The sequence below is a fragment of the Delphinapterus leucas genome, chromosome 1 (assembly GCF_059928025.1).
Source record: "Delphinapterus leucas isolate spDelLeu-1000000601 "Yukka" chromosome 1, BTC_Dleu_Yukka2, whole genome shotgun sequence".
Taxonomy (NCBI): domain Eukaryota; kingdom Metazoa; phylum Chordata; class Mammalia; order Artiodactyla; family Monodontidae; genus Delphinapterus; species Delphinapterus leucas.
Window position 1 is genome coordinate 137,635,589 of NC_143129.1, and position 15,133 is coordinate 137,650,721.

The 15,133-nt window shown below is 37.1% G+C and overlaps 1 protein-coding gene across 24 annotated transcripts in view; it reads right to left on the reverse strand.

Annotated features, from left to right (window-relative positions):
• Positions 1-15,133, reverse strand: part of PATJ (PATJ crumbs cell polarity complex component) — a 353,800-nt gene that overhangs the window by 102,944 nt on the left and 235,723 nt on the right. For all 24 annotated transcript variants that reach the window (XM_022575833.2, XM_089921641.1, XM_089921673.1 and 21 more), the window contains one exon: positions 13,666-13,757. In XM_022575833.2, the coding sequence (XP_022431541.2) occupies positions 13,666-13,757 (92 nt within the window). The remainder of the gene's footprint in view (positions 1-13,665; positions 13,758-15,133) is intronic.

The window sequence follows — 15,133 nt, forward strand, 5'->3', positions numbered from 1 at the left end:
CCAGCTCGCAGTGATTCCATGGATGGGCTATACTGTGTAACACCGACAGCTGGCCTCAACCTCAGTGGATGTAGGGGGCAGACGCCAGCCACATTTTGAGCCCATCAATTATCTCTCCCAGGGACTCAAAATCTAGAACAGACTCATAGAGATCAAGAGTGTGGTATCTAGACAATACTAATGGAAATGCTCAAGGCTAAACAGGGGCTTCAGAACTCCCTTCTGCTGATGTCTCTGAAGTCGCCCTACTTCCTTCTCTTCAGAGTCTTAGCTGTATGGCTTCTTCTTAAGGGTCCACAAGATATCCCTGTATCCTTACAATACATTCTCCTTTTAATTTAAGCTGGCTAGAGTTTACTTCAATTGGTTGAAACTCAATAATATAGCTCTGATTTCATTTTGAATATATTCATTTGTTTAACAAATATTTATACTATGAATACAAAAATGAATAAAACATGATTCCTGCCTTTGATGATATTAGCAATTAGTGAGGAACACAGCTAGGGTAAACAGACAATTACAATAGTGGAATTTCTATCTATGGACTGTCAATTTAGTTTTTCTCCAAAAGGATGCTAGAACACACCCAATTCAGTTTTTTTGTTTGTAGAATATTTATATTTATGACAAAGACACATTCTGGATCCACATTTCAATTCAATCTTGTTATAAAAATATATTCATATTGGTAAAAATCGTGCAAAACATGTGTTAGGCAGAATTCTAAGAAGGCTCCCAAGATTCCTGCTCCCTGGTTTACAGGTTGTGAGTAGGAAGGATGAATTCCCTTCCATGATTAGGTTAAATTATACAGCATAGCTGACCTTAAGATAAAGGCAGATTACCAGATTGGGCAAGACCTAATCACATGGGCCCTTTAAATCTGGAGATTTCACTTCTTAGAGCCTCATTGTCCTGATCTCTGAAATTAGTAGGTTGACCTACATGAATTTTAAGGAATGCCTGGAGGTCAGAGATAGAAAGTCAGAGATTAGAAGTACCATCTCTGGCTTGAGCATGAAAGGGGCCTCATGGTAAAGAATGTGAATGGCCTCTAAAAGCTAAGAAAAATCTCCATCTAAGAACCAACAAGGAAATAGACTTTAACAAGAATGAGCTTGGAAGTAGATTTTTACCCAAGGCTCCAGGAAAGCGCTCAGCCTGGCCAACATCTTGATTTCTGCCTCATGATATCCTAAGCAGAGAGCCCAGCCCCTCTGTGCCAGACTGCTGACGTACGGAACTGTCAGCTAATACATGGGTGTTGCTCTAAGCCATTAAATTTGCGGTAGCTTGTTACACAGCGAGAGAAAAGTAACACCTAACAAAACTTTTTGATTTGGAAAACACGATCACCAGAAACATAACTTTTGAGTTCTTACCATGTACTGCTGTTTTGATGCTTTTTATGTGTTAACTCATTTAACCTTCATAACAATTCTACGTAGTAGTTATAATTATTTTCTTCATTTTACACAGAGGTTAAGCTACCTGACCAAAGTCACAAAGCTAATAAATAGCAAGCTGAGATTAAAATCCAGCCACCTGGTTTCAAAACCTACTCTTTTAACTATTATATTACAGTGTTTTCCATTTCAATAGCCTGACCCAAAGCCACAAATATCTTCTCTCATATATGCAAGCTAATATCACCAGATCCATCTTGGGGAAAAGTTCTACTAGGTCACAATTTACTCTTTTTTTTTTTTTTTGCGGTACGCGGGCCTCTCACTGTTGTGGCCTCTCCCGTTGTGGAGCACAGGCTCTGGACGCACAGGCTCAGCGGCCATGGCTCACGGGCCCAGCCGCTCCGCGGCATGTGGGATCTTCCCGGACCGGGGCACGAACCCACGTCCCCTGCATCGGCAAGCGGACTCTCAACCACTGCGCCACCAGGGGAGCCCGGTCACAATTTACTCTTAAAGCTATTTCACAATTTTCCTCAGGGTAAAGATGCATGCAGGGTTCTAAGTTTGCGCACCCTGACTCGATCAACTTTTCATAATTAAGTTCGGAGTATCACAGCTACATTACTCATCCCTCAAATAAATATAACGACTGTAAAATGCTTTAAAATACTCATTGTGCTTGATAGTGCAGGTAGGATGGTGAATAATATGATGGAGTGTAATTCCCTCAGTACTCTTCTCTGACAGTGAGTAGGGCTGTTCCTAAATCCTCTGGCTGGTAGTTTTCTTCACCTTTAAAGTTGAGCCAGTTCTCGATTAACTACGTTTCCTTTTCTGCCTTGGTGATCATGGAAACACAGGCTGAGATGGAACCTCTGTTGCCTGGGTACCTAACTGACCATAGGGAGCAGAGAGGCCCCCTTGCTGAGCCCCTGTAGACCTGTAAAATGAGAAAGAAAGAAACACTGTGTCGTTTTAAGCGACTGACATTTGGGCTGTTAGTTAATGTTTGAAGCATTATTGAGTCTATCCTGACTCAAAGATGTTCTAAACAAGTTTATTCTATAATAATTTTTTTCCGAAAAGTCATGCTTGTACCTTAATCAGAATAGCTAAAAACTGGAAACAACCCAAATGTTCACCTTCAGGAGAATGGATCAAAAAATTGTGGTATCTTCATAGATTGGAATATTCCTCAGTAATTAAAGGAACTATTGATATATAGGACAACAAGGATAAAACTCAAAAAAAATATGTAAAATGAAAGAAACCAGACACAGAATGATAGATGTTGCTTGATTCTATTTACACGAAGCTCAAGAATAGTTAAAACTAATCTGTGGTGACAGAAATCAGAAGTGTTGGCTCTGCAGGGAGGGACTGACTGGAAAGGAGCACCAGGAAGCTTTCCGGGTGAAAGAATTTCTTACATTTTTGTTTTGGGTGATGGCTACACAGGTGTATGCTTTGTATTATCAAAACTCAACAAACTGAACACTTAAAATCTATTGCATTGAGTATAAATCATACCCCAGTTTAAAAATGAATTCATGATTATATAATGTGTAAGACATCTATGTGCTCTTCTGGAAAGAAATCCAGTCCTAAGCAGACCTAGGTAAATGTACAATTCCATCTGCAGTTCTACCAGTAAGATGTAAGCAAGATACTACGCACCTTTTAAAAAAATCTTACTTCTTAATCTATAAAATTAGGATAATATCTTCTAACAGAATTGAGAGATAACATAAATGTCATAACACTAAAGCATAGGAACAATAGTTAACAGTTAATGTCTTATGATGTTCAGTCTCAGATGCTTACATTTTCAGGTGCTAAGTCCTCAGTTACTCTTGATTCATTCACCCATCAACTCTTATACCCAAAGAAAGCATTCAGTCTAAAGGTCTCATTCTAAAGATTTCATTCTTTTTTCTCTTTTCTTCTAGTTCAATGTCCCCATCCTAATTCATGCACTTTTCACATCGTCTATACTGTGACAACAGCTTTCTCTGTGTCTCAGTCAATCCAAATCGCTCCCCTCTCAACTGTGAAATCCCCTCTCTGCAACCAAGCCTGCAAATGCACTCTAAATAACCCAACATCATAGAGTTCGCTCTATTGGTGTTAGTTTTGCCTGATGTATAGTTATTTATCTGCATGTCTTAGAAGTTCTTGAATAACTTCTTACTTAACTCCGTGGTCTTATATAGTATCTGAGATACAGTAGGTACTCAATAAATACTTGAATTAAATTTGTTCATGCAGTTTAGACTTAATTTTTTCCTATGTAAATCTACCCAGGTAGCATTAACTAGCTCTTGCTGTACCACTGTCACAACAGTAATCTCTCTCTCTTCTGAATTTCTAAACTACTAACATGGCTTTTCTCAGCAACTTCTATTCTTCAAAGAATACTTCACTGCATTCTTAGAAGCACATACATGTCACATACATGGATATGTTGATAAAGCCCTTTATGTTTATTCCTTACCCATCAAAGTTGTAACTGTAATTAAGTTGTAGTAAGAGATTTCAATAACATGTTATTTAAAGCATCAATCCAGTAATCATTGACTAATTCCTTAGGATTAAATATGAGATTCTCTCTCTAATGTAAACTCTAAAAGAATGCTACAAATTGTGGTTAAAAGAAAGATTAGTGAGATATGAGGAGAACATACTTATCTTCAGGAAAGCACACTGAGCCCATGACAACAGTTTCTGAATGAGGAAAAAAAAAAGACATCTGATGTAATGGGCTGTGTGTAGTGTGTGTGTGTGTGTGTGTGTGTGTGTGTATTTGTAGAATTCCATAACTTTTCATTTATCAGGGTCTGAGATATCTCCAAGGAGCATTTCTCCTTCTTTTAAAAGTGAAAGTGTGTTGCATCCTAAAATTTATACGGAATAGCCAAAACAATCTTGAAAAAGAAGAACAAAGTTGGAGGTATCACGCTTCCTGATTTCACAATGTACTACAATGCTATAGCAATCAAAACAATGTTGTACTAGCTTAAGAACAGACATATAGACCGATGGAATAGAATAGAAAGAAAACCCTGAAGTAAACCCTCAGTGTCGGGTCAAATGATTTCAACAAGGGTGCCAAGACCATTCAATGGGGGAAAGGATGATCTTTTCAACAAATTGTACAGGGAAACCTGGATATCCACATGCAAAAGAATGAAGTTGGATCCTTCCCCTATACCATATACAGAAATTAACTCAAAATAGATCAAAGACCTGAACATAAGAGCTAAAACTATAAAACTGTTAAAGAAAACATAGGGGACAAACTTCATGACATTGGATTTGGCAATGATATCTTGGATTTGACACCAAAAGCCCAAGCAACAACAAATAGATAAATTGGACTATATTAAAATGAAAAACTTCCGTGGATCAAAGGACACAATCAACAGAGTGAAAAGGCAACCTATGGAATGGGAGAGAACTTTTGCAAATCGTATATCTGATAATGAGTTAATATCCAGAATACATAAAGAATTCCTGCCACTCAACAACAAAACAAACAACCTGATTAAAAAACAGGAAAAAGACTTGAAAAGACAACTCTCCAAAGAAGTTATACAAATGGCCAATAAACACATAAAAAATGCTCAATATCACTAATCATCAGAGAAATGCACATCAAAACCACGCTGAGATACCACCTCATACCCAACAGGATAACTACTATCAAAAAAATGGAAAACAGTAAGAGTTGGTGAGGTTGTAGAGAAACTGGAACCCTTGTCCACTGTTGGTAGGAATGTAATATGGTGTAGCTGCTATGGAAACTATAGTGGTTCTTCAAAAAACTGAAAATAGAATTGCCATATAATTCAGCAATTCCACTTCTGGGTATATATGGAAAAGAACTGAGAGTCTCAAACGGACATTTGTACACTCATGTTCATACTAGCATTATTCACAATAGTCAAAAGGTAGAAGCAACCCGAGTGTTTCTCAACAGATGAGTGGATAAACATACAATGGAATATCATTCAGTTTTAAAAAGGAAGGCAATTCTGACACATGCTACAACATGGATGAACCTTGAAAACATTATGGTAAGCGAAATAAGCCAGTAACAAAAGGACAAATACTGTATGAGTCCACTTTTATGAGATACCTAGTGTAGTTAAATTGAGAGAGAGAAAGTAGAAAGATAGTTGCCAGGAGCTTGGGGGTGGGGGCGGAGAGGACAGAATGGGGTATTATTTGTCAATGGGTATAGAGTTGCAGTTCTGCAAGATGTAAAAAGTTTTGGAGATAGATGGTGGTGATGGCTGTACAACAATGTGAATATACTTAATTCTACTTTAACTGTACACTTAAAAATGGTTAATAAGGTAGATTTTATGTTATGCATATTTTACCACAATTAAAAAAATTAACTAAGACCAAACAAAGTACAAGTGTGATGAGAATACATTTGAATTATTTAGAATATCACTTAAAACCATTTTGTCTTCAGGACTGCTCTGGTCTTACCACTTGGAAATTCACTTTCACTAAACCCATAAATCTTATTTTATGTCCACAAAACAGCATTATATCAAAAGTAGAAGTTATGTGCCTGAATTCAACCAGGAGTCCTGAGTACGTTGATTTAATTTTTTGCAACCTGTTCTAAAACGATTATAACTACAATCTAGTGGCTAGCACATTGTTTAGGTGTACACATACAAAAAGCTGAATAAATGAACACATGAACACAACTAAACAGGCCTAGATAATTTTTTCTGACTGTATTATCAATAAGTACAGTGATGTGAGACACTTGAAAATAAACACTACATTTGCTATATTAATTGGAACATGACATTCAATTAACATTCAGCCAGGAAAGCTCCATGTAAATGAACCAGAAGTAACATATAAAACAAAGCAAATCATTATATCTCAGTGGGAGCAAAACTCCTTTCTGAAAAGATTCCAGGAGGTATTTCTAACTATATGAATACACTAAATAGTTTCCAATTTCCAACTGGAAAAACCACCAAAATAGCTAAATATGCAGAATCTGAAATAAATGCCTAGTGAGTGGAATTATGAACTCCATTTTTGGCATTCCTAACAATGTCAATCACTAACTGAGGGCTGCTGGGAGTAACTCAGCATCTAGACCCACATTTTACAAAGGTGGCCCCAGGTAAGTTCTAAATAATGGTTGCCATTTGTACAGAGGAAAAGTTGACTCATAAAATATTTGGCAGTGAAGGTTGGCAGGAGAGTTACTATGGGGAGCTTTAGGACTGGATGGGATAAATGACAGCCTACCAAGTTTCTCATAGAGACTCTTTCTAAAGATAGTACAGTAGATATCCACAGCCATTCTCCTCTTTATTCCAGCTGGCAAAGTCCAAATGTTGTTCAGGTATCCAGCCCTCACCAGAAGGCCATGTGCTAGGAAAGGTGACTCTTCCTGCAGGTATAAATCTGGGAAAAATCTTGCCTGATTTCTCTGAAATCATCGTGGTAATCTCATTTCAAGAGCCAATGGCAATGGAAACCTGTCATACTGGAGATCCTCAGTAGAGACTTGTTCAGAGGACTTCTGCTCTGCTACAGAAGTCTGAAAGATAAAACCTTCTCAGGATCAAGGCTTAGAGCCTACATGTGACAAGCATATGTGCAGAGAGAACTCACTCTGGTTGCTCATGATTTGTTCAGAGAGCTCTACTTTTAGCACCCTTCCCATTCATTAGGATTCTTTGGCAGCAAGCAATAGAAATGAATTTAGGCCACCTTAAGCAAAAGGTAATTTATTAGAGGGATATTGGAATCTCTCAAAACATAGGCAGGCTATATGATCAGACTTGGAACAGACCAGGAACTAAGAGACTTCCAGAGGACAAGGAAGCAGGATGCAGAATGATGTCATAGCAGGAGCCTCTGATCAAGGCCCTGTGGCTCCATGAATAAACACCGTCCATATAAAGTCACTCACATTACTTGCTTCCTGTTCTAAGCCTAAGATATCATACTGCCCAAACTTAGGTTGCATGACCACCCACTGGCCACACCTTGGCAGTGAAAGAGAGATCTATTTCAGCTTCTACAGAGGGAGACAGGTATCTAGATTTACTGGTTTTACTGTTCCATCATACTATATACATTGTGTGCATGGGTGTGTGTGTTTGGGGGAGAGGAGTCTATCAAAGGAAACAGGCATTCTACTGTGTAGTAGAAAGGTGTAAAAATACCGCCAAAAAAAAATAAATCCCATCATCCCTGTGACTATCACAACTAGCTGAGTGCCAAAAGAAGTGAAACAAATATAGTCATGATTCCCACAAGCTGGTATTAAGAAACAGGAGCAGCAAAGAAAAAGTTAGCAATTCTATTCATGCGATAATAACAGTGGTTTTCAAAGATACTTTACAAGTCATACAAGAAAGATGGGCTTGTTTGGTAGCAGCACTTTACCTAATTGACTAAATTCATCAGAATTCACGAATGGCCCTGTAAAATATTTGGTTACTTCAGACTACCTAGCTACAGCCACCCTCAAAAGAGAAACATTTATGGCTACTGCGGATATTCAAAAGAATATGTCATAGGCTGTCAAGATGCTTCCAGAAATGTATGACCCGATGGAATGATAACTGGATAAGGTTACCACAGTCTGTCAAAGGGAGCAATATATAAATTCCAATGTTTTTGACAAAAGATCAAAACACAAAACACTCTAATTTCACCTTGTTCTTGAACCAAAAGTCTTATAAATTCTACTTATGAATTTAAAATCACTATTTAAAATGGATAGTACAGGAAACAAGTATGGAAGAAATAAGCAAGAGTCAGCATTTCAGAGCACCTGAGAGACTTATATGGATCTACCACACGGTCCAACTAAACAAAGAAACAGAAGAGCCTTGAAACTACAGGAGAGTCTCTACTTCCTACAACTGCTAACATGGTTCAGTGCTAATGACAGGCCTCCTCCTCAAAACTTCTTGTCATATATGCCATGGATGATATTTTATTGTGCACTTGAAAAGGGGCCTTACATTCTTTAATGGTCTATGAGAGTGAGAAAGATGCTTGCTTACAGAAATCAAATCAAATGACACACATAGCTGTGTTCATCCAATGATGCTTTCCTAAAGAAGGACTGCTTTTCTTCTAGAAGTAATGTTCAGGTATATTGGGCATAACATCCAATTCTAGAAATCTTTGGGTTTCTATACATACTATGACTTTGCTTACTTATCCTTCTGGTCTGAGGTTAAACGTCTTTCTCTGTGACACCCTCCCACAGGCTTCAAAGACCAGGTTAGGTGTCTCTCTTATATGTTCCTATAGTATCACAGCACTTACACCACTGGATAAGGTACTGGGCTGTTTTACTCTCTGTGTCCTCTCTTAGGGCAGAGGCTGTGTTCTCTGTGTCACTCGCTCCACAACACTAGCACAAGTAGGCACTGTGCAAATACTTGTCAAACAAATGCATGAATGTTTCTTAAGTCAAATTCATACTTGTTCCCACAATCTTTTTTCCCTCCTATTGATCAAAACTAGATGTAAAGAATCAAGAGCACAATAAAGGTCTTAAAAACAGGCTTTCAATTTGTTTATCCAGATGGACTTACTCCGACATTCACATTAATTTCAAATCAACTTCATCTTTTAGGGACATGGCTAGAGGATAACAGGCCACACCATATTTTTAATTACAAAAACAAGACATGTTCAGTGGATACAGTAAGGTGGATCCCATGGCGAGTCCACTTTCACTTGTTAGGGCTTGACAGCTAGCACTAAATCTTTCCAAGGGTTTCAGTTTCATTTGGCCTCCTTTAGCCCCAGCAGTTTTTAACAGTACACATTTTCCACATGTAATTAAGTAATGGAGAGTGAGTTGTTATACATGACATTTAATTTTCGATAGTGGGGGAAGGTATGACAAGAGCTGCAGGCAAGATCATTAATCTTCTTGGATCCCTGCACTGCCAAATACAGCAATTCATTCTTGATCGTATTAATACAGTGTTCCTCCTGTACTGAAATTGGAGCGCTTGTGTAGAGGGGCTCATGTGGAATAGGAAAACTCACAGAATTGAATGTGTGGTACACAGTAAGCCCCCAGATTGTAATATACATCTAGATGATCTAGAGTAGAATAATTTAGTACACCAGAGTCTATATGTGCACTGGGCACAATTACATGATCACAGGATTGTCCAAAATCTAGCAATGTAGGGAGAAAAGGGCAAAAAGTGATTATGTAAGTCATATATACACAGCAGCAACTTGCTAATTTTCCTTGATGACTCACACCCCTTTTGTGAATTATAGATCAATTAGTATATGAATAAAGACAAGTGTTAAAAGAATATAAGGACGTGATCACACAAATGTACATCACTACAGATTAAAGACCCTAGTTAATTAAAATGTTGCCTGCAGCATATTTTAACAGCTTTCTGTGATTACTACTAATTATTCTCCCAAACCTGTGGCCAGTTCCCATTTTTATCTCAATTGTCAATAAATTTGAAAAAGAGTTACTCAGGTATAAAAGCCAAAATTTTCCGTATAATGGAAATGCACAGGGAATCACTAATTTCAACTAAGGAAGGAAATACTGCCAAAGAGAAGCACTAATCAAAGAAATACAATTTATAAAAATCAGTTTTTAAAGTAACATTATATCACACAAAGCAGTTATGCCGTTTTAAGGAAAAGTACAATTGCGTCTGTTGTACTGAGATGATTTAAGTGCTAAATTCCTGAAACTTGGTAACAAATCAATATTTAATTGTTTCAGGATTTGGTTCCAAAATAAGCAAAATTAGAGTTCTTGTAACAATAGCCTGAAAGAGGTAATTTATAGGCAGAGGCTGAAAGATGTATCTAAATGAATAATGAACTAGACAATCAGCCTGAAAAAGCGAGGATGATGTGTTGGATAGCACCTAAAATGCACAGGTTACTACACATGAATAGGACACCAATCTACCATGATACCTTATTGGTGATGTAAAGAGCTGATAAGCAATAAAGTATTTTCTTTTTTGATTTCCTTAAGTGCTTTAAATTCCGACCCTACTTGATATCACTTACCTCAGTAAAATCTATTATAATACATTTTATTGACATGGGGATTAATTGATGTTAATTAGATTTCTCTTTATATAGTCCTCAATTAAAGAGCGTTCTACTCCTTGTTGGAGGATCAGGTCATCATTTAAAAAAGAAGACCACGGAGAAGAAACAGAAGCAGAAGCAGCAGCAGCTCAACAACGACAGACAGGGAAATAAAAGGCATTTTAGGCAGGCTGTGTCCTTGTCTCTTATTCTAACATGTACCAGAAATGGTTGTATATAATGTCCGTACCTATCTCTTCCAGGGCTTAATCATTATGATGTTAATTAAAGCATTCTAAAACTGTGAATGTGCTTCACTCAAAAATTGGTCAAGATTCTGGAATGAGACAAAGTATATATGAGAAGTGGTTCTTCTTTTTACCCCTCCTCTTCCCTTCTCCCTAAATACTTCTTTCCTTCTCTTTTACCTCTGTCCTCCCTCCCTCCCCACCTCCTTCTGCCATCAACATCATCACCAGCACCTTCATCACTATAGCAGCCACCATTGTTGAGTCCATATTGCCAGGCAATTTACATGTATAAATACATTAGACATGTATAAATACATTATAAATATAGAGTTAGCTATATTATCCCCATACCAAAGCTCAGGAAACTGACCAAGCTCACAAAGCTGGGACATCACAGAGTAGGTTTCAAGCCCAGGCAGGGTGAACTGTGGTTTCTTTTTTTAATCACTAAGCCTTAGAGTTCAGTCTTGTTTTAGAAAACAAGGTAAGAGTTCTCAGTCAAATGACTTTAGGTAAGAGTTCTTTGTCAAATGACTAGTTCCTTCCCTATGGACACTGAAGCGTTAATTAATTAATAAAATGCTGGCACACAAATTATTAGATACATATCTATTGAATAAAACAAAAGGTTGTAAGCAGTGCATACATCTCTCTTGATACAATTCAAGCTCATTTCCCTTTAGATAGTCTAAAAGTGGATATGACTAGCTTGTTCAGAATCAAGCCCACATCATTTTTCCCCCTATAAAAGAAGATATAGAAAATCTTCCTAAGTTAGATTATTTGAGAAAGTAGTAGAGAGAGGGACTAAAGTATGAGGAATTTTGTAAAATATGAGTTATATGTCTATATGCATTTTTGAATCCACAAAATAAGTCAAACTAACTTACTATGATTGCTGCCTTTGGAGAATAAATAATCCGGATTGCTCAGTAGGAGCTGAAAGGAAATTTATCCAATAAAGCCTTCTGAATGCCCACTGTGTGCTAGGCACTATAATGTAATGACCATGTAAGAAAGGCTCATAATTAGATGACATATTTTGAATGTAGTTTGATCCTTTTAAATTTCTTAAAATCACTTCCAGTAAATAAGTATTCAGCAGCATCCTCAATCATGCTTACACCATTAATTTCCTGAACAAATTTTTTTCTTGATTCTGATCAAAATTGAAACCACCAGACACTAAATTAATGGGAGTATATTACTATTATTAAAATTCTACTCAGCTTTCTCTTCTGTACTCTAAATAATTTCAGTTCGTTTAACCTTTCTTTCTTGAAGGAGGGGGGTTCTATTTCCCAACTACTTAATTGCATTAAATGATTTCCTTTGGATCCTACTCAATTTTCTTTTGCTCTCTTTAAAACGGGATGACCCGGCATGAGTAATAAAGGCCCCACAAACGCTGAAGAGGTAACAGTAATGTTAATCATTAATAATGTCCCTTGCAGCAGTCGCCACCATGTGCCGAGCACTGATGTGCAGACTCTACTGAGTGCTATCTAACGTCTTCTCATGTGATCCTCACACAGCTTTACACAAAGTTCTAAAGCCTAAATGGCTTCACCTCTTTACTTGTATGCACTTCTCTTGATGGACATCTTAAATTTTTGAGGGGCTGACCTTTCCTCAAGTCTGTTCATGTTTTCATCATCTAACTCTAATTTTGTAACCTCTGGCAACAGCAAGGGCCAAGAAACCCCAGAAAAGAGATTGGTGTCTGACAGAGGACTTCAAGGTGAGTAAGCCAGAGGTGGTCGTCTTAATAAATACATAAAGACAGATGAGAGGAGGAAGGTTTCTCCCCCTAGAAACAAGGGTAAAAACCCCTGGAAATCCAGAAAGTGTTACTGAGCAAGAGAAAAGGGCATCAATGTAGGATTTCTTCAGGAGCAAAGCAGCAACGCCTGTGAGGCTGAAGTGATGGCATGGGAAGGAATATTTCAATCACCTACATTAGTGCCCATATCTGGGAATAAAACTCCCCCTTAATCCCAGCCATCTCCTGGGAGTGGACGGGTCTTACTAACAGGTAACTATAGAGAAGGGGGAGAAAAACAATGATCATCACCATCATAAAGGACCAGCTAACATTTTTTCAAGCCTTTACTCCATGCTGGACACTGTGGTAAGCATTTCTAATTTTTGAAACACCACAATGAGTGAGGTAAGTGCATTATAGCCCCCATTTTACAGATAATAACTGAGGCCCAAAGCAAAAAGAAACAGCATGACAGTTAACATACAGGGTTAGTTACATCCCCAAGAATAATTCAGACTCATCTGTCATTTCAGTCCAATAACAGGGAATCAAGCTTCCTTCCACTGCTGGTGATGGCCACCACCAATGAGGAGTCCCAATTCTGACTCATTTAAGCCAAAAGGGCTCAGTCAGCTAGCAGATGAGGTGTGGGCAAATGTGGAGCCCCAAATGGACCACACGACTCCAGAGAGCAGAGCTCACATCTCCTCCCCTCTGTATTTCTCACCAGCACTCTTAATACGAAGCTTCTAAAATTTTCCTGGGTTCTTTTTTTCCTGCATATTCTTTGATGAAGGCATTAATGATTCAGCAAATTACCAAATGATGGTGACAGTAGGATGAGAAGCTAGAATATTCTATCATATTTATAAAGAGGATAATCAGGAAGAATTTTTTTAAAACGGAAATAAAAGTACAAGCCTCAATTACCACTTCTATCATGTGAAACAAATAACAAGAACACATCACAATCGAAGCGATCTATACTTTTCTTGAAGTGACAGTCACAAGAGGGAAATACATTTTTAGATACAGTGATTTTGTTAAACAGACGAAATATGAAATAGTCTTACACAAATGATAACATCTCAAGAGGAGGTCTTAAGTTTTAGAAAACCAGATGTATCTATCCTACCTGATGAAAACAAGCTTGACCTTTGACGGGGCAGTCTTAATAATGGCAGATGCATTTTGATGACTTCTTCCATACAGGATCTGATTGTTTATCTGTGGGGGAAAAAAGTCAAATGCACTTGTAAAATTGTAATATATATATATTTTGTATGAAAATATATATGTATATATACATGTATACAAGTATATGTGTATGTACTTGGAATTAAAAAATGAAGTTCATTCATTTTTAAGTAGGTAGATGTAGGACTCTTTAATGCTAAAAATCTTAACATTCTTCAGAGTATAGATTCAAACACTAATTCCAAGCAGCTGCTAAAATCTCTTAAATTCTAATCTGAATGCAGTTAATAAAGAACATACAGTTTTTGACCCTTTTGCTAAACTTGACAGCAGCAGTTGAGCTAGATGCAAAAACCTTATGATAGATATTTCATTTCCTACAGCTTTTCCAGACTCCTAAAAAATGCAGAAAACAGACCAAACTGTGGTATTCATCAGAGCTCTGGAGTGTCCATTAAATATGATTCTGTAAACGTGTCAAGGTTATTACATAGCATAAATTTTGTTACTCCAGAGGATGTAAATATTACATCCCCATTTTAAGTCAAATATTAGAGCCATTGCACTGAAACATTTTACTGTACCCAATCAATGAGGCATCCACTCTTATCCAAGGTGTGGTGGGATTTTTAACTTGATTGAATACACCTAAATATGATCTAAACACATTTATATTCTAAATTTTTTCACTCCAGATTTTCCCACTGCTGAAGTATGATGATAGTCATAATCAATCTTTTATTTCATTTCAGCCATTTGATAAGAGCTCACACAGTTTTGGCTTTTTCTCTCTTGTCTCTTCAATAAGTAGTGATCTATGTCATACTGTCCCTTTTTAACTGAGGCCTTGATAATTTCTATTATTTAAGGGATAGTATAGTACACTATATAAGGGATAGTGAAAAGGAATTTATGCTTTATGCAGTTAGCATCTAATTTGTCTGTCCTTGATGTCTCTGAACTTTTGCATTTGAAGATATCTGGAAAAGGTATCATTTTTGTCATAACAGCTATAATGAGAAAGTATTTGGAAATAAACACTTCAAAGGATGGAATGAAAATATAATATTTTTAACTGTCTAAAATGAAGCTCATCCATCACCTCAAAGTGATAAAGCTGGTACTCATATCAAAGGCTATTGCAAAGACTAAACTTGAACCACTGCTTCACTATGCCTCTCATTTTATCAGCTTTTGTTCTTCACCAAGATAATCAATCTCCCAGAAATCCACTGATCTCCACACTGTCATTTCTCTGTGTCTCAGTTTCTTCTTCTTTAAAAGGAATCTAAGCACCTATTTCATAAAACTATTGTGAGAATTAAATAATGTCTTTAACTTTTATTTACAGTAATCTTGATACCCAAATGATTTTTAATTTTTATGTGTTAAAACTGCTCATTTTT